The sequence below is a fragment of the Ursus americanus genome, chromosome 3 (genome assembly GCF_024610735.1).
Source record: "Ursus americanus isolate L20-20 chromosome 3, mUrsAme1.1.p, whole genome shotgun sequence".
Taxonomy (NCBI): Eukaryota; Metazoa; Chordata; class Mammalia; order Carnivora; family Ursidae; genus Ursus; species Ursus americanus.
Window position 1 is genome coordinate 86472890 of NC_142129.1, and position 21225 is coordinate 86494114.

Consider the following 21225-nt stretch of genomic DNA (forward strand, 5'->3'; position numbering starts at 1 on the left):
TATTTTAGAAGAGATGCTCGCTATAAAAACATCTTTGGCAAATTTTTTCCTTGTGGTTGCTCCTTAAATTCGATGAACTTAAACAGCCTTCACATTTTCACCACGACGGCACATTGTGATATGCTGTGGAACGTGAAGGAGTTGAAGTGGATTCCAAGACTCTTGTTTGCCTTTGTGTGAGGGAGACTTGTAAGAAGAGGAGACCAGTCCTCCTAGATCCGTGATGAATGTTCACGCATAGGAAGCCCATGGAAGCTTGTTCACTGTCCACGTTCAAAACCACGCAGGACGTACAGTATTAACGCATAACGCGCTGTACTCATAGGAAAGTTCGTGCGGCTTATTTCCTCCCAACTTCTCGTTCTTTTGCTCTGCAAGCATCTGTTGACTGAGTGCTCAGACAAAGAGATGGTGAGGAGATGGTGGCAGGGAAGGAGGAGGTAACGTGAGTAAATGGTGGGGGTTGGCAAATGGAAGCAAAATATGAAGTGTAGCAACAGTGTGATAAGAGCTGTGTACGTATTATTCCTGAGGTTTTAATTGCTTTTTATCAGAGTCGCCTCTAAAATGAGGTACTTTTTACCGGCAACTGAAAGAAAATGTATAGATAAGGGCCTAAAATAACAGACACGAGAAAATATGTGGGAGTTTGTGTTAGATGGTTCAGATAACAGGAATGGTCTAATCTAGAAAACTTGCAATGAAAGACATGAGAGCAGTCATTTGAAAGACAAAAACCCTCCTATTTCTGCTTCTTAATTTTATAAATAGGAAGTAGGATTAAGTCGAATTTTTTGTTGCCTTGTCTAAATGCTCACATTTTCATGAATACCAAATTGGGCAACTTACAAAAACGTGTTGAGGGTGATTGAGGCCACAGAGTGTAGTGCCCTCTGAGTCCTGAGGACACCCAAGTTTATTTCTCTCCACTTGGGTCTCCTAAACTCCACAGAGGTTCAGCTGCTTTTAGGAACTCCGTACCTAAATTTCTTGCTTGCACAGAAAGCTCATGATCTAAAGTTGAACTCACCCTTTCCCCTTCTCCCAGTCCCCAATCTGTTCTCTCCAACATTCCCACCTCAGCAAGGGCATCTACATACCACCAATACCCACCCACAGGTAATGTCCACACCCAACGTCGAGCTCAAACCCACAACCCTGAGATCAAGATTCGCACGCTCCACCGACTGAGCCATCCAGGCGCACCCCCCTCGGCATCATTCTTTATTCCTCCTTGGTTCTTCCGTCTAAAGGTGATTGTGTTAAGTCACCCAACATATCAACCACTGAAGAAAGCTCTTGCTTAATGGTCATCTGAGTAAAATTTAAACTCGTAGTAGAATCAAGAATTACAAGTACAACAAACATATTACTCATTTCTAAAATGGCACTCATCATTAGCTCCCAGGCATTCCCTTACAATTTGAGGATACCTGAGTGGTTGGAATTAATTATAAAATTAATTTATTTTAAAGTCTAGTACATACAGGGAGGGATATCTGTAAGATTTTCAATAATCTCTGAGAGAGAGACTATCTGAAGAGTTGAGGCACTACTTTCGACCATACCTGTGTTCCATTTCCTAGTTTTAATACAGATGGTCCCCAGCCTAGGATGGTTTGCCTCACAATTTTTCGACTCTACGATGGTGAGAAAGCAATGTGCATTCAGTAGAAACTGTACTTTGAGTTTTGATCTTTTCCCAGGAGAGCGATATGCAGGAGGACAATCCTCTCTCACGATGCTGGGCAGGGCTTCAGCCGCAGCTCCTGGTCAGCCACACAAGCGTGAGGGTCAACAACCAGTACACTTACAGCCATTCTGTTTTTCACTTTCAGGAGAGTATTTAGTAAGTCACAAGAGATGTTCCACAGTTTATTATAGAATAGCCTTTTGTTAGACGATTGTGCACAACTGTCAGCTAATGTAAGTGTTCTGAGCAAGGTAGGCTCAGAAGTTCTGTAGGTTAGATGGGCACGCGCGTGTGCGTGTGTCTGTGTGTGTGTTTTAGAGATTTTACTTATTTGATGGGGGGGATCACAAATAGGCAGAGTGGCAGAGGGAGAGGGAGAAGCAGGCTCCCTGCTGAGAAGAGAGCCCTATGCAGGGCTCAATCCCAGGACTCTGGGATCACAGCCTGGGCCGAAGGCAGACCCTTAAACAACTGAGCCACCCAGGCGCCCCTGTAGGTTAGGTGTGTCTGTGCATTTTCAACTCGTGATAATTTTCAACTTACGATGAGTTTATTGGACATAACCCCATTGTAAGTTGAGGAAGATCTGTACTTGATTTGAGTGATTTCATTTCTTTTTTGTCAATTTGAACAGTGATATTCTCAATATGTAAGCAATGCCATGTGCTTGAACTTAATCTTGCTTAGTCCAGCGAAGTAGTCATGGGTGTGCCAAATGTAGTGGAATTGGGGCAGATATGTTGTTTAATTTTACCCCTAAATAGGATTTATCTTTTTTTTTTACTACCTTTAACAAATCAGCACTTCATGTTTATGAAAACAGAAGTTTATGTTTTTATGTGTTCTTAAGTATATCTGCTTTAGTGAAGAAGCAGAATTTGCATGTATATTTTCAAGGAGATCTTGTTTTTTACTTTGATCTTTGCTCTGAGTTATGAGTTGGCTGGTTTTGTTAGTCACCCAAGAGTTAATGATGATGATACACCTGTTAAATATACATGAGGTACTAATACTGTCATTTAGCTTCCCAGCAAAGGCAAAAGACAGGACTAATTGTCCACTTTAAAGGTGTATAGATTCCAATACTGATATTTAATCAGTTGTGACTGAAATGTCAGACTCTTACTCCCCAATGACTTAGACAAAAATTAAGATATGTGAAAAGATTTTTATATCTTTGTAGCAAAGTGGTCAACAAATAATAGGGACTAAATATTTGTGAATGAGAGAATGGAAAACCTTTAAAGGGCTATTAAAAGGTAATTATTTATAATAATGTACAATATCTTGATCTGAAGTTGAAATTATTCTTAGCATCATAGTGTCCACCAATAAAAACATCTCTAGTAAGGCCTTTAGGAAGAACTTTCAAATAGAAAACGTTTTAAAATAAGGTAAGGTTCAGGGGCATCTGGGTGGCTCAGTTGGTTAAGCATCTTTTTTTTTTTTTAAGGATTTTATTTATTTATTTGACAGAGAGAGACAGCCACTGAGAGAGGGAACACAAGCAGGGGGAGTGGGAGAGGAAGAAGCAGGCTCCTAGCAGAGGAGCCTGATGTGGGGCTTGATCCCAGAACGCTGGGATCACACCCTGAGCCAAAGGCAGACGCTTAAGGACTGCGCCACCCAGGCGCCCCAAGCATCTGACTCTTGATCTCAGTTCAGGTCATGATCAGGGTCATGAGTTCAAGCCCTGAGCTGGGTGTAGAGCTTACATCCATCCATCCATCCATCCATCCATCCATCCATCCATCCATCCGTAATGAGGTAAGATTCAGCTACAAGCAGGCCTCCTGGTTTACCCAATGAATAGGGGAAAGGAGTGCCTCAAGCTCTTGAGGGCTCATTTTTTTGGGAAGGAAAGCTTTTCAGTTTCCTGGTGGGTGTAAGTCACAAATATTTCAAATTTTAATTTAAATGATTAGGTAAATTTCACAATTTTTTCTTTTTGTCAAAAAATACTGGAGAGGCAGCACAGCAATCCTCCACTATAAGGGGGGAGAAAGGAAGACAAAAAAGGAAACAAAATAACAGGGTCACAGTCCACTTTCTTTTTTGGATCCCTCTATTAATCTCTGAAAGATAGTACATTCAAATCCTGCCCTTTTCCCTCAGTGAAAAATTTAGGCATTTTGTTGGCTCTCACTTATTTTTAGGAAAAAATTACAATGTTACAATTTGTGAATACAAGAAGTCAGTCTTTGATCCTGTGGTAGGGAGAACTATTTTAAAATAATTTTAAGGCTTCAACCAGGAAACCCCTAAAAAAATCGGAAAACTTGTTTTAACCCATGAGAGTTATTTGGGATTTGATTTGTTACGGGGCTTTCTGGGAGATTTAAAAATTCAAGAAATGAACGGGGGAGGGGGCGTTGTTAAAGGAATAATCAAGTATAGTTAACGCTTCTTTTCAGTAGTTTGACTATTGATTTCTAACTAATGTAAGTTTTCCTCTTAATTTCAAGCATACATATAGTGATCTAAAGAAGCATAGCTTAAATGATTAAATGTTAAAGGTTCAAAGGGAAAAAAGCTTAATAATGCCTTTGTAATGTGAATGGTAAAAACAGCAATTATAGACTCGGTGGACTGTGACGGACAGCCATGTTTAAAGTGAAGGTAACTATAAAGCCAAAGAAGCCACCCTCCTCTGGTGAGTCAGAGTATTAGTAACTTAAGGAGGATCTCCTAGTGGCATCGAAGTGGAAGGACATTCTTTCATCAATGGGAAGTCGTCTGGAGGGGAACACTGGTTAACAATAACTCACCAGAGACACCGAGATAATGATTCATTAATTCAACTTAAGTCACACTTCATTACTCCTATTAGCTTGACCATCGAGCAAGCTCGTCAATATGGAAAATACCGCTTTGAGTTGCCTCAGTGTCTAAGTCAAGAGTAATCGTCCACCCCCTTACAGCTTTGTGAATTCTCCAGACCCTGAACTTTTCTCTCAGTGTTCATCCCCGAGCCTCTCCGTGCCTGGCACGTAGCCGGCATTCAACACATCTTGGGCGAACTGATCAAAGCTGGTTAAGAAACCCTCTCAGGTTGCTGTCCGGGGGGTGGCCAGGCAAGGCTGAGGATAAAGGAATTTTAGTTCTTCCCACTGGAGCCCAACACCACCTTTAATGCCCGGAGCTGTGATTTGTGGGTGACTGGGTCCCTCGCGAGGCTGTACTGCTTCCGCTTGTGCAGTCATCTCCTTCCCCTCGCACTAAAACAATACCTTGGCCTCCTGCCAAACTTCGAGCAGCGAGCGACTCCGGCTGTTTACGGCCCGAAATGGGTGCTGCGAGAGACTGGGGCTCTCCCAGTGCTAAGAGGCCCAGAGGAAGAGAAGAGGCCGAAGCTTTAAAACACTCCCTTCCTCCGCCCCCTCCCTTTTGTCCCAGACACCAAAACAAACGAGCTGATACACGTGTCCCTATGACTCTTGTTTACTATCAAGACAGCGCTGTGCAAGCGCCTCTGGGATATGTAGTCCAACCGGTTCATCTCGCCTGCAGTTTCCCAGAACAGAGCAAGGCTGAGACTACGAACCCACAATCCATTTCGGGGGCAAAGTTTGGCTAGCGTCCCCGGAGTCTCGGCAGCAATCCAATCCGAAGCGCTCACTCTTGTGATTGACAGGCCGTCTTCTCCAGTAAACACAACACAAAAGTCAATACAAGCCCGCCTCCCGAGACGGACCACGGCATCACCCAATGGGGAAGGGGAAAGATCGAATGACAGTTCCTTAGGCCAATAAGAGGGGGAAAGAGCTGGGAGGAGGCTCAACCCCCGGGGGGTTGAGGGGAGGGGGAAGACGAAGCTTGAAAGACTTGGTAATGGCGACGGGTTTGGTAAGTAGGAAAGTTTCGGTTGAGGAGTAAGAGCGGCGACGGGAGCACTAAGGCACGCCGGAGAGACCGGCGTCAGTCGGAGAGGGGGTACACGAGCCGCTGGTGGTGTTGTCGCGTTCACGGCGGCCCGTGTCGGGGCTGCCCGCACTCCTCGGCGGGTTTGTTGTCTTTCAGTTCGGGAAGGGGTGGGGGTGGGGAAGGGAGGGGCAGGATCCCGAGGGGACCGGGCGGCCGGGCGAGCTCGGGTCCGCGCTCGTCTTCCGCCAAGGGCTGTCCTCACAGTGGGAGCAGTTAACCGTCCGATAACTGCCCGCGGCGAGCCCACGGGACCGGCGCCTCCCGCGAGTTCACCTGGGCTTCGCGGTCGCCGGGCCCGAGGGGGTCTCGGGGGCGGGGGCTGGGAGGAGTCGGCGAGGTCGGCCCTCCCGGCCGGGTTGCGCGGTGGGTGGCCGGGCCGGGTGCGGAGATGGGGCGGGCCTGGGCGGGGGGAAGGGGCCGACGCTGCGCCGGGGCTGCCCAGGAAAGTTTGACTTCAACTCCGCGCGTGTGGGCGGAGGGTCGGAGGTTGGCCCCGGGTGGGCGGCCGGCCGGGGGTGGGGGACCCCAATGAGGCGCCGCCTCCTCTGGGGGCCGAGAGGGGCTCGGGCCGAGCGGGGAAGCTCGCGGAGCCGCTGGGCCCCGGGGCTCATTGTTACGCATTTCGAATGAATGGGCTCCGAGGCGCCTGCGCGGTGCAGCTGAGCCGAGGGGAAAAACAAGCCTGGAGTCCAGGCTGCGGTCACATGATGGGGGGAGGGGAGGGGAAGGCGATGAATGGCGAAAGAGGGTGGGGGATGGACTTGGCTTGAACCGGGAGGCGCAGCCTCTGTGACCGAGAGCCCAAGCTTGGCAGGCGTTTCCAGTCTCCGCCTTCCAACCTATGCTGCTGCCCCAGGCAGATTAAAACAAAACAAAAAAGAATCCAGGCGAAATCGACCGTGGGGGGCCTAGTTTTTGTAGCTTCCTTAAGCGCTGCACGGCGTCTGGGGTATTTCACTCGCGGCGGTGCCTTCTCCACTACCTGGAGTTCGTTCTTCAGGATTTTTCAGCAAGAATCGTTTTTAAAAGGAGCACTGAGAACAAGGCTGTACTCCAGTCTTTAGCTCAGGCTGCCACTCAGGCTAATACGGGAGGAGGGTAATAGGGGAGCGGTGTATACTAGGAAGTGTTGGAGTCCTACCGACAATTCCTGACGAAGTGCTTTAGATTTATTTCCTTCTAACCAGCGGTAACAGATGAGTCCAAACCTTGGTTTTGAATTAAAGTTACCTTTTAAAAATTAGAATAATTTTGACATCTGTGAGTACTTTTCTGTTGTTTAACTCTTGATAAGGATCTGCATTTGTAATGTATTCCTAGTATTTCGGTCTTTGCTTTTTTTTTTTTTTTTTCCCTCTGCTGTTGTCTTTTGTTTTAGTTTGCTAACAAGGGTGTTAGGATCGTCTGTTCAGTTTCCTTGATTAAGCTGCAGTAGTTTATCCCTCCTTACCTATGGAGGACCTGTTTCCAGACCTGTGGATGCCTGAAACCGGGGACGGTATTTGGCCCTCCATATGCTATGTTTTTTCTTATGATGAAGCTTATAAATTAGATATTAAGAATAATAGTTAATAATAAAATAGAACAATGTGCTGTAATAAAAGCTGTGTGAATATGGTCTTTCTCAAAATATCTTATTGTTCTATACTCACCCTTGTGATGATGTGAGCTGTAAAATGGCTATGTGGTGAGATGAAGTGAGGTGAATGACCTAGACATTGTGACTTAGTTTGGCTGCTGTTGACCTTCTGACCTTAGGTCAGCAGGAGAATTAACTGTTTCCGGACTGGGTTGACCTTGGGTAACTGAAACCACAGAGAGGGAAACCTCGGATAAGGGACGGCCACTGTAATACATTTTAAATACCTCAATTCCTCATGGTACAGATCTAAATTAATTGCACATGACCCTCTCTTTGTCTCCTCCCCCCCCAACAATTTGAGCTTGGTAAAGAAGTCCTTTGGGATCAGGCAAGGACATATAGAAGAAATCCTTCCTGTGATATCCTTGAGAGTGGAAAGCTAAGGATTTAGGGAAGATTAGGCACTTGAAAGAAGGAGTCTAACCTCTGTTGGTCTGTGTCTTTTGTCTCTCTTCAAAAAGAAAATGATTACATTCAGTTGTCAGAGTGCTGTTGTCCTCATCTGTAAGAATAACTTTTTTCACAGAGCTGTTTTGAGGTTTTTATGAGATTGGAGGAAGTATGTCAAATGCTCTGTACATAGGAGGTAGGCATTTAGTAAAACCTAATTTCCTTCTTGTCCATTCATGGAGATTTAGCTATTTCTGGTCCTCTTCACCTCTCCTCTTTCTAAGATTTGGTGGATATTTATTTATGAAAGTTTGCAAACAAAAGCAATGGAGTCTTCCCATGTCCACCCAATAAAAGTTTGTAATATTGGACATGCCATTTCAAAGCAAAGCTGCTGGAGAATTTTACTCTTCCCTTTTGAGAATCCCTGGTGTAGTCGCAGAGTTAACTCCAGTACGAGGCAAGCTATGTCAAACCCTGTAATACCAAAGCAGTATGCAAAAGTATGAATGAACAATAGGGTTAGCTCTACCAGGAGATATTTGAAGGAGAAGCTTGTTTATCAAAATGAATGTCTACTTGGTGTAATGTATGTGGGGGAGAATTTTTGAGTACGGACCCTTTGGTATTCTTTTACTGTATCAGAGGTCTTCTCTCAAGTAGTTTGACAGAGAAAAGTCTGAGACAAAAAACTTTATATTCGTATAGGGATTTGCCTTTTGTTTTCGTGTCTTTTATTTAAATCTCCCAACAGCCCCGTGAGATAAGTGCAGGTGCTGTGAGGCAGAGGTTAAGTGGCCTGCCTCACATTCCATGGCCAGCAAGAGGGAACCTCCAGTCTTTTGATTCGGGTCTAGGCTCCCATTTACTGTGCAGTAGGCTTGTAGAAGCACTACCTCCATTATCTCAAGACCAAACTTTTGATAGCCTCTAGCAGTGAGAGGTGCACACACATAGAATTCAGATCCAACAAATACTTACTTGGTGAGTACTCTGTTAGTGGGCGGTAGCTCTGTTTTGAAATTGAAATGTTTTTACCAGGTTCCTCTAAGGAATATTATGAGGGGTTGTTGGTAGATCATGCAGGCAAGGGGCTGAAGAAATGATAGAAGTTGCAGGAGATGTTAGTGTACTGTAAATGATGAGTGGGGACAGCGCAGGACCTGCTGATGGGGGAGGAGAAAATCTAGTTAGAAGATGGAGAAAGCCAACAAGTTCTGCAGAGGGAAGGAGAGGACAAAACAAAGTGCAACTCTGCTTCCCTGGATCCCCGCGCACCTCTGCTTCATACACTTAAGGATAGCTCTGAGGAGATACATACGTATAGTGTGACCTCTGAACTTCGTATCAAGATAAAATGAGAAAATGGTCGTTTAAGATGGCAGCTGGGGCTGGCTTTTGCAGATCGTATCCTCTCGTGAAGCATAGTACAACAGATGTTCATAAGGAGTTTGAGTCATTAAGATAGGTTAGATGGTGTTGTGTACACTTAAGACGTTGGAAAATTTTCTATGAGAAGATGTCAAACCTGCTATCTAAACTGGGAATATTCGCTGTTCAGAGAACTCAGAATGACTAGTTCTTCTCGTGTCTTAGGCATTACTCAATAAGGAATCTGCATCGATACCGATTTTCTTTTATAAGAACTCTTGCAGAGGAAGCTGGGGAGCAGGTGGCTGACAAATTGGGAATGTGAATACACTGCTTTTAATACATTTTCCCTTAAATATGTGTTATAGATGTTTCTGCATACTCATATCATGTTTCAGTATGATGTGTTTTATAGGCTCAAAGAAAGTGTTTATAGTTCTGATCACGTCAGACCTCTGTTCAAAAATCTTCAGTCGTTCCCCGTTGTCTGATAATTGCTAATAATAATACTAGGCACTCTGCATTGAGGGTTTGCTCTGTGTTAGGCACTACTGTAAGCTTTTTACATTTGTTAGCTCACTGAGTCTTTACAACAACCTGTGTAGGTGTTTTTATGATTTCCATTTTACAAACAAGCCAAAAAGATTTTAAATAGATTGTCTGGGACACATAGCCAATAAGTAGTAAATCTGATTTAACTCAGGTAGCCTAATTTTAGAGCCCTTACTCTTTGTGTACAAAAAACAAAGAAACCAATTTTCCTAAACTAGGTTTGAAGATTCTGGCTCAGTCTACCTTTCCAGACTTCGTACCCATGACCACAAGACACACAAGGCCAGCCTACCTTTTGGTAATACTGGATTCTGTGTTGTTTTGATTTTATCCATTACTTTGCAGACTCTGCTCAAGTTTGCTCATTGGAAGGCCTTTCTTCCTTCCTTTTTACCCATTTGTAGCCAAGCCCTGCTGTGTAGAACTGTGGTTATTTGCTTATATCTTTCCACTAAAGTATAGATTCCTTGAGATTCAAGACAAATTATTCATCATTGAGGTCCAACATTGCAGCTAGTATAGTGCCTTGTACATAATGTATATTAAGTAATGAATATGTATATTTGAATAAAAAGGAATTTGGTAATCATTTTTAGCTCACTGTTCTCACAGTGCACCAGGTATTCTTTGGAAAGAAAATAAATAAAAACCAGCTCACAGGGTTGTACTCCAGACCAAATAAATCATATTCTCTGGAGGTGGGGCCTAGGCATCATTTTGTTTGAAGCACACATCATCGCATGCTTGAGAATCACTGATCTAGCCGAAGTGTGCTTGATTTTTGCAGGGCAGAGTGGAGGTTCAGAATAATGATTTGGCCGGTTATGGTGGAGAAGTCAGTTTGTGTTACTAACCACATCTGTTGTAGCCAGCAGTTCTGTAGGAGATTGTTATACCCCAGCAGATTTGCTGTTAACCATATAGTAAGACTGTGATTAATTAGTAGATAATAAACTGTACTAAACTGGAAAAGTGTTCATTTCTTTCGAACACCTTGGACATCTTTTGATAGATGAACTGTTACTTGCCTGAAATAATGGCATGATCCATGACTTTTATTGAGACGTGTTGGGTAACTTGGCATATTTCTGAGGGAGGAAATGGCTGAAGCTGAATAAACTAGCTGTCTGGTCTCCTGTCATTAGCTATTTTCAGTAACTGTTCTGTTTAGGACGGTAAGTGCCCAGAGTACGTATAGGGTTGCCCTGTGTCAGTCTAGGGATAAAACATTTTGTGAAGAAGTCTTTTACATTTTTTTCACTCACTGTGTCTTAGTTCATCCTCACAACCCCTCTAGGAGGAAAGTAGATGAACTGTTTGACAGATGAAGATACTGCGTTAGTGAGAAGCTTAGTCACTTAGATCAGATATTTAGTAAGTGGTCAAGCTGGAATCAAAACTCACGATTCCTTACATCTGACCCAGTGCCCTTTTCACTACTCCGTAGAACATTGTAGTCAGTATTGAGTAAGACTCTAAAGCAATGCTCAGGATATGGGTCGTTTTGGAGTGGTGTAGGCAGAGAGAACCGGAAGTAGAATGTTAGAAATAAAGGCAACAGGCAGTTTGGTTACATGTGTTGGGAACCGTAAGATGTTTAATTGCCATTCACCTACTAATGTGTCTTTAGAGATCTGAAATAATCTGATATAAGATATTTTTTTTTTAATTTAAACTGTTATTTAGAAGAATGAAAAATCTGGGAATAGCATGTTCAGCAGTAGGAGGGACAAGGAAATTTTGGTATATCCTAATGATGTATATTACTGAACTATTTAAATCTGTAAGAAAAATTAGTGACTTGGGGCACCTGGGCAGCTCAGTGAGTTAAGCGTCTGCCTTCAGCTCAGGTCGTGATTTCAGGGTCCTGGGATTGAGTTCTGCATTGGGCTCCTTGCTTGGTGGGGAGCCTGCTTCTCCCTCTGCCTGCCCCTCCCCCTGCTTGTTCTGTCTCTCTCTCTCTGTGTCGGATAGATAAATAGAATCTTAAAAAAAAAAAAATTAGTGACATAAGAAGAAAATGCCTATGAACTTATGCTAAGGAAAAAGGTATCAATTATATATAATATGAAGTAGGGAGGAAAATATGTGATTGTAGGTGTCTGCATGAAAAAGAGATTGGATTGTAAAACAATATACCAGAATGTTAACAATACCTAAATCTGGTTGGTGGGGTTAGAAGTCGTCATTCCTGGGGCATCTGGGTGGCTCAGTTTGTTAAGTGTCAGACTCTTGATTTCAGCTCAGGCCATGATCTCAGGGTCCTGAGATCGGCTCTCTGTCAGGGCTCCGTGCTCAGCAGGAAGTCTGCTTGAGATTCTTTCTCTCTGCCCCTGCATCTCCCCCACCCATACAAGCCCTCTTTCTCTGTCTCTCTTAAATAAATAATTTAAAAAGTAATTATTTCTTTCTTTAAAAATTGCATTTTTTTCATTTTTTCCGCCACAGTGATTATGTATTTTACAGTTAGGAAAACATGTTTCATAATAAAAAGATCATGAAAAAGCCTTTCTAGAAAAAAAATTTGTCAATGTTGCTAGTGTTTGTTGGTGATTATGTCATGGCTTAGAAAGCTCTGGTATAAATACTGAGCAGTTAACATCTTTTCAGCGCATTTTTGATCAGTGTAGGCCTGGGTACTAGACTTCAGAGACTTTAAATTGCAGTATATTTTATTGTCTTATTTTGAGGAAATGTTAGATTTCTTGTATTTCATATTAGCTCATTAGAACTTTTTTTTTTTTAAGCCTGAGAAATCAGGAAATCTTCCTGCTGCTGTCACCCTGGTTAAATAACCAGTTTGATCATTGTCCAAAGGCAGAGTGTAAAAACACATTTTACTTTCACAATAAAATTTATTTTAGGTATATTAACCTATGTTTTCTTCCTTGTGATAGCTTTGTAGGCTTCAGATGAGGATAGATTTACTATTTGTTTAAATTTCCCATGATTATTATTCATCTTTCTACAAATAATAAGCTATTCAGAGGGACAGGTATCTTTTTATGATGGCTAGGTACCAAATTTTCATAAAGAAAACATAGCATTTTTATTTTTTTGAGAAGTGTAATATATGGCCATTTTAAGAAACTCTTCCTTAAATGTTCTTCTGAGAATGTTATTTTAAGTATGATAAACTTTACTTTCAGAAGATGAGAAAACAAAACACAGTTGGTAAATAGAGAAATTGAATAGAATCTTCAAAAATGAAAAAGAATATTCCTTCAGTTTTTTTTTTTAATTAGTTGAGGAAAGTTTGTTAATTTTCTTTTAAATTTGAAGATGCAAGTTGAAAAAATGGTTTTCTTAGTCTCTGTATTTGGGTCTCAGAGTTACTTAAAGTATATTTAATAGTGCTATTATTCTTTTAAAGAAAAGACTTTTATAAATTTAAGATATGACTCCTTTCGGATTTGGGCATAATTTAGTGCTACATGGTTGTAGCCCAAGAAATCGAGGAGTCTCCCTGCCCTAAAGAATCTGAGGGGGATACAGATGGCAATATATGATGAAGTTGGAGATACAATATGATGAGTCTCTGAGATTTGATACTTCTGTAACCTCCAGATCACACGACTTGACATTTTTTCTCTATTATTTTTACTTGAAGTCGGAGCACCATAACATGGTGTGGGAAGTGAAGACAAATCAGATGCCTAATGCAGTCCAGAAACTCCTGCTGGTGATGGACAAGCGAGCTTCGGGAATGAGTGACTCCCTGGAGTTGCTGCAGTGTAATGAGAACTTGCCATCCTCACCCGGATATAATTCCTGTGATGAGCACATGGAGCTTGGTAAACAAAATTAAACGTTCTGTAGGAGTCTGAGAGTCATATTTTTATGTTAAGTCAGCTTCTTCACCTGCCCTAAACTGCTTCAAAGTACGTGAAGTTTTTGTACCTTAGGAGTTTTCAACATTCCATTGTTACTGCTTGTAAAATATTACTTAAAACCAACATAACTTTGGGCTATTTATGGTTATCATCGAGACTCACTTACAAATTATCAAACTAAACTGCTCTTGTGGGTAAAGGTCGGGCAGTTAAACACCTCGGGAAAATCCTGCGTGTGGCTCATGTGACTTTTGAAACCTGCCGCTGAGCTTAGTACATTATGCTCGGCCCGCCGTGGCCAGTTTGTGGCTGTGACGGGCAAGTTACAGCGGACCCTTGAAACTGGAGGATCTGACATTTATGGTCGTCGTTGCTGCCGAGCGGCCCCTGGGATGTGTGGCTGGTAGAACTGTGTGGGTTTGTGATGGTAGGACTTGGACTTGTATTGCTAGGAGGTTGGTGGAGTCAGCAGCCAGTGAGTGACCTGGGCTTACGGCCCTGCTTTTCAGCTTGGCTCTGTCTGCGTTTAATGCGCAGCTTGCTGGAATGTTCACAAACCCTCGAGAAGCCGTGATTATCCTCCCTTTATGAATGATAGGATGGAGGAGACTGCATGCTGCCGTTTTCTTTGGGAATTTGGAGATAGTGCAGGTCTTGGGACATTTCCTGCTTGAATGCCAACGGGTTGTTGGACCCCGCGAGTCACTGCGTGGTGGGTGCCATTGAGCACGGGACGCCCATTTATTCGGGTGGTTGATTCTCCACCAGTCCACCAGTTTCAGGAGGAAATGAGGAAGTTGGGGGGAGGGTGGCAAAAACTCTCACATCACTCCTCGCTGCTTGGATTTAAAAGCAGTTAATTTCCTGAGCTTGAAAGACAAATGAATCTTTTCCATACGGTAACTAACGAAGTGCTGATCCAAGAAGGTTGTCAGCAGTGAGGGAAGGGGGATAGCTACGCCAGCTCGAGAATTACAGGGTGGAGTTTGCTTAAGTTGCTGTGATGTTTTTCAGCTGCTCAGTGAAAGGGGGATGGCTTCTAGTCCGTTTTCTGAGTGGATATCCTGAATTAATACTTGTTAAGTAAGACATTTCAGTTTTAATAGGCTGTTCTGACATATTTCCTTGAATAGGAATTCTGTGTCTGTACTTTTAGAGTAACAGTTGACCAGGACTCCCAAGGCTAGAATTTCCTGACTTAATATTGAAGGGACCCAGTGGATCTGTGGTTTCTTGTAGGTGTGTTTCATAAAGTATTTTTAAGGCCTGTAAGATTCTTTTTCTCCTCTCCTTTTTCTTTTTTATTAATTTCTTTTTTAGGATTCAGTCTTCCTTAGTGTTCATAGCTATGGTGTGTACTTGAGGCTTGGGAACACACCTTTAAGAAAACATGATCAACAGTTAAAATTGAGTTTCGAATTTCTCAGTCAGAAGAAATAATTTAGCATAGATTAAGTTGAATACGTAGTACCTAAAACTTTATAATATGACCTGTTGATCTCATCTTTAAAAATTGTTCTCATTATTGCAGTAATCTTCTATAACAGGGTAATAAAGTATGGGAGTAAGTACATATGTGTATGCATAAAATGCCTTTTTCCTCATTGACATGTTAACCTAAAAATGTCTTGGTGGTATATGGACTAATCCCAGGTGAACTATAAAAAAAAAAAGTCAGAAAACACAAATACAAACTTTTTGTGGTCTGGGAAGAGGTATGGTAATTCAAGTCATTAGTACATTTATATCCGTTTGGTCTGTTTCCCATCTGGCTCTGTTGACCCTTGAATGTGGAAGTTATCATTTTTTAGATTGAAACTTGTTAATTCAAGAAAATATTGCAAATTTATACTTCTAACAGAATTAATTAGCTAGATTTCCAGCTGTAATTATAACATTATTCCCTGTATTAGCAATTTCCTTTCTATAATTTTGAGTGTATTTATTTGCAGATGACCTTCCTGAACTTCAGGCTGTTCAGAGTGATCCTACCCAATCTGCCATATACCAGCTAAGTACAGATGTTTCACATCAAGAATATCCAAGACCATCTTGGAACCAAAATACCTCAGACATATCAGAAAATACTTACGGTGAAAATGAGGTGGATTGGCTAACAGAATTAGCAAATATCGCCACCAGCCCACAGAGTCCGCTTATGCAGTGCTCATTCTACAACAGGTGGGAACAGTGGTTATATTTTTATGAAAACTTCTGTCATTACAGAGAGCTACTTTTTTTTTTTCTAGTTTTAAAAGTAATAATGCTATTAACCATCTAATGAATGGTTTACTGAAATTAGAATTTAAGTAAAGTCATTAAGAATTAAGTTCTTTGTTCTATAATGATAGCAGAGCTATTTCAGCTAGTATCATGATTTCATACTTTGAGAAATAGGTAAAAGTGGTAAGAGAGCCACAGAGTCATAAATATTTGTAAGTGTATTAAAGTCATCAAAAAATAAACCAGACCAAGAAATACTTTTATTATACTACTTATGCTTATAGAAATGAAAATTATACTTGTCTGAAAAACCATAGTTATAATAAACATTTTATTTTAAAATCTTAACAACCTTGTGTTTGGTTCTTTTTGGTCTAGGTTTATTTTCTTCCACAATGTATGTGACCTTATTTTATTTACCTGTTGGTGAAAACTATAATTGCTAATGTTAAAATCTAGAACTTCATAGAAGTGGACTCCCATTGGTAAAAACCACTATTTCATATACCAAGACCAGAATTTCCACAAATGAGTTGTTGTGCTATGAAATTATGGAAGTTTCAAACTAAAATTCCTAGAGAGACCTAACTGGATAATGTTTCATTAATTATCCCTAAAATTAGAAAATTATCTATGTAAAAATACCTAGGTAAATATGATAGTTTGTAGGGGAGAGAAGCAGATTTGTACTCGCATGGGTAGACAGACCATAGTCCACACGAGATGATACAGGAATAACTGAATTTTGGTAGTGCTTCTAACTTAATGTAATACTTCGCTAAAAAATAAACTTTTCATGTGTGAATCCCTGGTTTTCTTGCAACCCGTTAAATTGTGTTGTTTTTCTTCTGTTCAGTGGGATCTTGGTCTTGATTAGGGCAAATTCAATTTAGTTAACTAAATTTTTCAGTTTAATTCCATGAAGAATTTCCCAGAAAGAAAAAAATAGTCAAAAAGCTAAAAATTTGTTTGTAATTAAAAAAAACAAACCCTGATTTTCCCATTGGACTTTCTTTTTCCTAGTTTAGTGATAACGCTTTTTTTTTTTTTTTCTAAACAGCAAACTTAAGAGAATTAATAATGTAGCTCACGGAAAGTTGAGTAAACCCCTCAGAAGATAATCGGTATAAATAAAAACATAAGTAAAGGAGTATCTTCTTAAAGATACAAACTTATTCTCTGCAGCATTTTCTGTGCCTCCCTTCTTCCTAGGGAACAAGACCAAGAGTCACGCTCTGCTGTCTCGCCTGCCTTCTAACACTGTCAGTGCCTGCCTGTTCATGTAGCTCCTTGTAATGTGTTAAACGGTGTGAGTTAGTGAGCTTTGGATGTCTGAAGTCCGTAACTGTACAGTACCAGGGGGTTGAGGACAGGTACCATTTACATTACCCCTGCATAGGGAGAGGAATGAAGAGACCGATGGTGTTGGTGTTTCAGACACGTTTGGCATGTTAATTTTTACAAAACATGTAGGCCATATACATTTTAGAATATTGTGTTGTTACTTCTCCTTAAATGGTTCAACAGAAGAACTAATAAACCCCAATTTCTTTTATTAGTCCTGAAGGCAGGGATTACTTAAGGAAGTTTAGCAGTTTGGCCATTCTCTAATATCATAAAGATCTAAGTGTTTAATAAAAGGAAGCAGTGGGGCAAAGAAGAAATAGTATTTGTATTTTGAAATCCAAAATTGATTGGAGAGTGTGCTAATAAAATGCTTTGAAATTTGAGGTGGTTTTTTTTTTTTTTTTTTTTTTTTTTAAGATTTGATTTTATTTATTTGACAGAGAGCACAGGCAGGGGGAGCGGCAGGCAGTGAGCTTGATCCCAGGACCCTGAGATCATGACCTGAGTTGAAAGCAGACCCTTGGGGTGCCTGGGTGGCTCAGTCATTAAGCGTCTGCCTTCAGCTCAGGGCATGATCCCAGGGTCCTGGGATCGAGCCCTGCATCGGGCTCCTCTGCTGGGAGCCTGCTTCTTCCTCTTCCACTCCCCCTGCTTGTGTTCCCTCTCTTGCTGGCTGTCTCTTTCTCTCTCTCTCTCTCTGTCAAATAAATAAATCTTAAAAAAAAAAAAAAAAAAAGATGCTTAACCTACTAAGCCATCCAAGGCACCCTGACAGGTTTTTATTTAAGAGGTGATATGAACATGAAAGCATAGTTTTATAGACCCTTATCAAATAGTAACTTCTGCAAAGGGATAATGAAAAAGTGTTAATGAGGATAAAATAAAAATTGAGGGGCTAATAAAATTTCCCAGGGAATAAGGGAAGAACTGGAAAGTGAGATGTCCCTCCTCCTTTGCCAACTAAGAGGATTAGTACAGACATGCATATACTTGGCTCTGTTATGGCCCAGATCCCTTCCTGTTTGGCACCTCAGAGAATTGTCCTGATGTGGAACCTTTCGGGCGGGTTGGTCTCCTAGAGGCTACAGTCTTCCTCTGTCTTGCTTTCTGAACTCCTGAGTTCAGCGCGTGGTGGTGCTCACCCTGGCTGGGCATGCTGCTGACTGCTACCCCTCCCAGGAAGCGTTGACCTTTCTTTAAGGTGATCCGGGGGGGAAATAACTAGCCTTATGAGTAGATGCTTTTCAATAAGTTTGTATCAGAAAACAAGAAATAGTGTCCAGTTACAAGAAGTTGCAAATAGGCTGCTTTCTGCTATAATAAGTTTAAACATTTTAGCTTCAGGTAGTTCGTTTTATCTGCCGAGTGATGACGGGTTGGTAGATAGAGGGTTCTGTGTTGGACATGTTCAACTTAGATGCCCTGGTCATACCGACTGAGTCAAAGTAGAAGAGAGAAATGGACAGGGAGCCCTGCACATGATCCTTCATGAGTGAGGATATGCATGTTTTATGTACTTATTGATACAAAAATGTCTGAATAAAGGAACAAATAATTTGGACTTTTAAAATAGCATGGATAAATATGAAAAAAACGGTATTTACCATGTGTGAAGAAGGCTTGCGTAAGAAGGAATAGCGTACTACAAGTGAAATCTTGATGTCCCCTTACTAGTGTTTTCCATAGGTATCTTATATGTGATAAGTTGGTATTAGGAATATGAAGTTCTTTTCATCAAAAGGAAAGATCTGTGTAAGGACCTCTGCTTTATGGTTAAAACTGCTTCCTTAATATTTTAGATCATCTCCTGTACACATCATAGCTACTAGCAAAAGTTTACATTCCTATGCACGCCCTCCACCCGTGTCCTCTTCTAAGAGCGAGCCAGCCTTCCCTCATCACTGGAAGGAGGAAACACCAGTCAGACACGAAAGGGTGAGTATATTCATGAGCATAAACTGTTAAGAAGTTTGCACAACCGTTGAAATATGTTAACTTTCCTTTTCTCAGAAGTACTTCTGAAGCACATACAGCTGGGAAATTGTCTCGTTCTGGTGATCTGGATTCGATTTTATGTACAGCTCTAGAAACTGTTAGGCATGTTTGTTACCAGTGGGAACACATATTGAACTAAAACCTCCAGAAACTTAGATTTCAAAGGCATATTTTTCCCTACGTTTACAGTGTTTAAGTTATCTACTCAGGAGGAGAGAGAGAGAGCTGGAAGCTTTGAGACAAAAGGCAGATATTAACAAAATATGTTACAAAATCAAAAAGTCTCTGATGTTTTTCTCCATAGGCAAATAGTGAGTCAGAATCTGGCATTTTCTGCATGTCCTCCCTCTCCGATGATGATGATTTGGGCTGGTGCAATTCCTGGCCTTCAACTGCTTGGCACTGTTTTCTGAAAGGTGAAAGTATGCTTGAATTTTTACAGCTGACTTGTGTAGCACGCTAGGCACATAGCTAATATATATATTTTTTAAACTTTAGGCACACGACTGTGCTTTCATAAGGGAAGCAACAAGGAATGGCAGGACGTTGAAGATTTTGCTAGAACCGAAGGCTGTGATAATGAGGAAGATCTCCAAGTGGGCACTCACAAGGTTGATATAAAATTCATAAAACTTTTCCAAATCTTTCAAAAGGAAACCTAGGCTTATTATTAATCTGTAGGAGTATTCTCCATTTACTTTCATACTTAAGTGACATCTCACATTTTAGGTAGAGATTTTGTGACTGTATTACGGCTTAGCCAGATGGAGAGCGGCAGTGACTTCACGTTTACCTTTGTAATTATGCTTTCTTAGATGGGAACAAGATGTGTTTCTTAGCTCTTTACGTTTTATGTTGGGGAAACTAAACTGGCATTTAAAATAAAATGAACAAGTGAACCAAGGCTTTTTCTTAGGTAATCTACAAAGTGGTTAATTCCCAAATGGAAAATTGAGAGTTGATTATATTAAGTTACTTTTTAAGTAACCCGATAAAATACTGGCATTTTTTTAAAGCTGATAAGCAAAAGCAGTAGGTGGCAGCAGTAGGTAGGAGAAATGTCAGCTGCTATCTTTGAAATCTTAATGTTTGAAATCTTGAATTTTTCCGTCTCCACTGGAGGCAGAGAAGTTGGGCATGTGAAGGGTGCTTGTTTAAAATTGCAGTTTTGATCCTGCTGTTACTTACTGTTGAGTCTAGAGAGAAATAGTCCTGACTCAACTGCCTTCAGTTTCCCCCTCTTACTGTTACTCTTCATTTATAGTCTGACTTTGGCCTCTGCCATTCTGGTCAAATTGTCTCAGAGGTTACTAGCTTCATTCTGATTTCTACGGAGACTTCTTGCTTTGTTTGACATCTTTGCTACATTTGACACAGTGAGTCATCTTCTCTTGATTTGTGCAGTGTGGCAGGGCTCCAGGTCTCTGTTGTTTCTGTCTCTGTGACTGGTGGCTTGTCTGTCCATGGTGTTGAGTGTGAGAGAAGGTTCTGCCCATTGGCACTGTCTTCACCATGTCCTGTCTGCCTGTACGGTCAGCAGCAGGTCCTTGGTGGGCATGTGGATGGCTCTCCGGTCTTGGAGGCAGGAGACATGGGCTCTGTTTCTCGTTCTTCAGCAACTCTCTGTGTGACTGATGTTGGGCAGATTGTTGACCCCGCTATGTATTGGCTTCCTGACATAGGTAAAATGGGATTAGATTCGTTTGGAGATCTTGTAGCTCTAAGAGTGAGAAGATTCTGTAATTTCGTTTACAAATATATGGCTGTGGCCTTCCCCTGCATGTTGGACATCTGCGAGTGGAGATCAACCCGTTCTTTATGCTCAGCTTGTTAGTATAACCGAGACTGGACCCACCTTTTTCTTCCCCTTCCCGGCCTACTTTCTTTCCCTTCTTTTAAAGATATTAACCTTCTTGATTGGCAGATTAAAAACCAAGAAGTTCACTCTTCCCCTCTCCCTTCCTAGTTAGTGGATCAGTTCTGTTTCCCTAAAGATGCTTTGCAGCTCCCCTTCTCTCTCCTTCGCCACTTCTTTCGTGCGATAGTGGAGGAACGGTTGTGCACTCGAGCTCGCTGGTGGTGTGTCGGTCTCCTTGGTTTTTCTGTGACTTTAAGGGTAGGGATTCTGTATAGTTAATGTGTTTCAGAACCTCGCACTTGGCATTTGCTGACTGCTCAATAGATATTGGTTGAATTTAAATTTCGCCCGGTTCTGCCACCACAGCACTTGTCAATTTAAGACTAGTGGGTTTCTT

General features: G+C 41.5%; 1 protein-coding gene across 1 annotated transcript in view; it reads left to right on the plus strand.

Annotated features, from left to right (window-relative positions):
• The first annotated feature begins 5485 nt into the window (after positions 1 to 5485).
• HBP1 (HMG-box transcription factor 1) overlaps positions 5486 to 21225 on the plus strand; it is a 28177-nt gene continuing 12437 nt past the window's right edge. The window contains exons 1-6 of the mRNA XM_045793459.2: positions 5486 to 5539; positions 13183 to 13366; positions 15358 to 15586; positions 18775 to 18910; positions 19275 to 19386; positions 19469 to 19581. Of these exons, the coding sequence (XP_045649415.1) occupies positions 5525 to 5539; positions 13183 to 13366; positions 15358 to 15586; positions 18775 to 18910; positions 19275 to 19386; positions 19469 to 19581 (789 nt within the window). The 5' untranslated portion in view covers positions 5486 to 5524. The remainder of the gene's footprint in view (positions 5540 to 13182; positions 13367 to 15357; positions 15587 to 18774; positions 18911 to 19274; positions 19387 to 19468; positions 19582 to 21225) is intronic.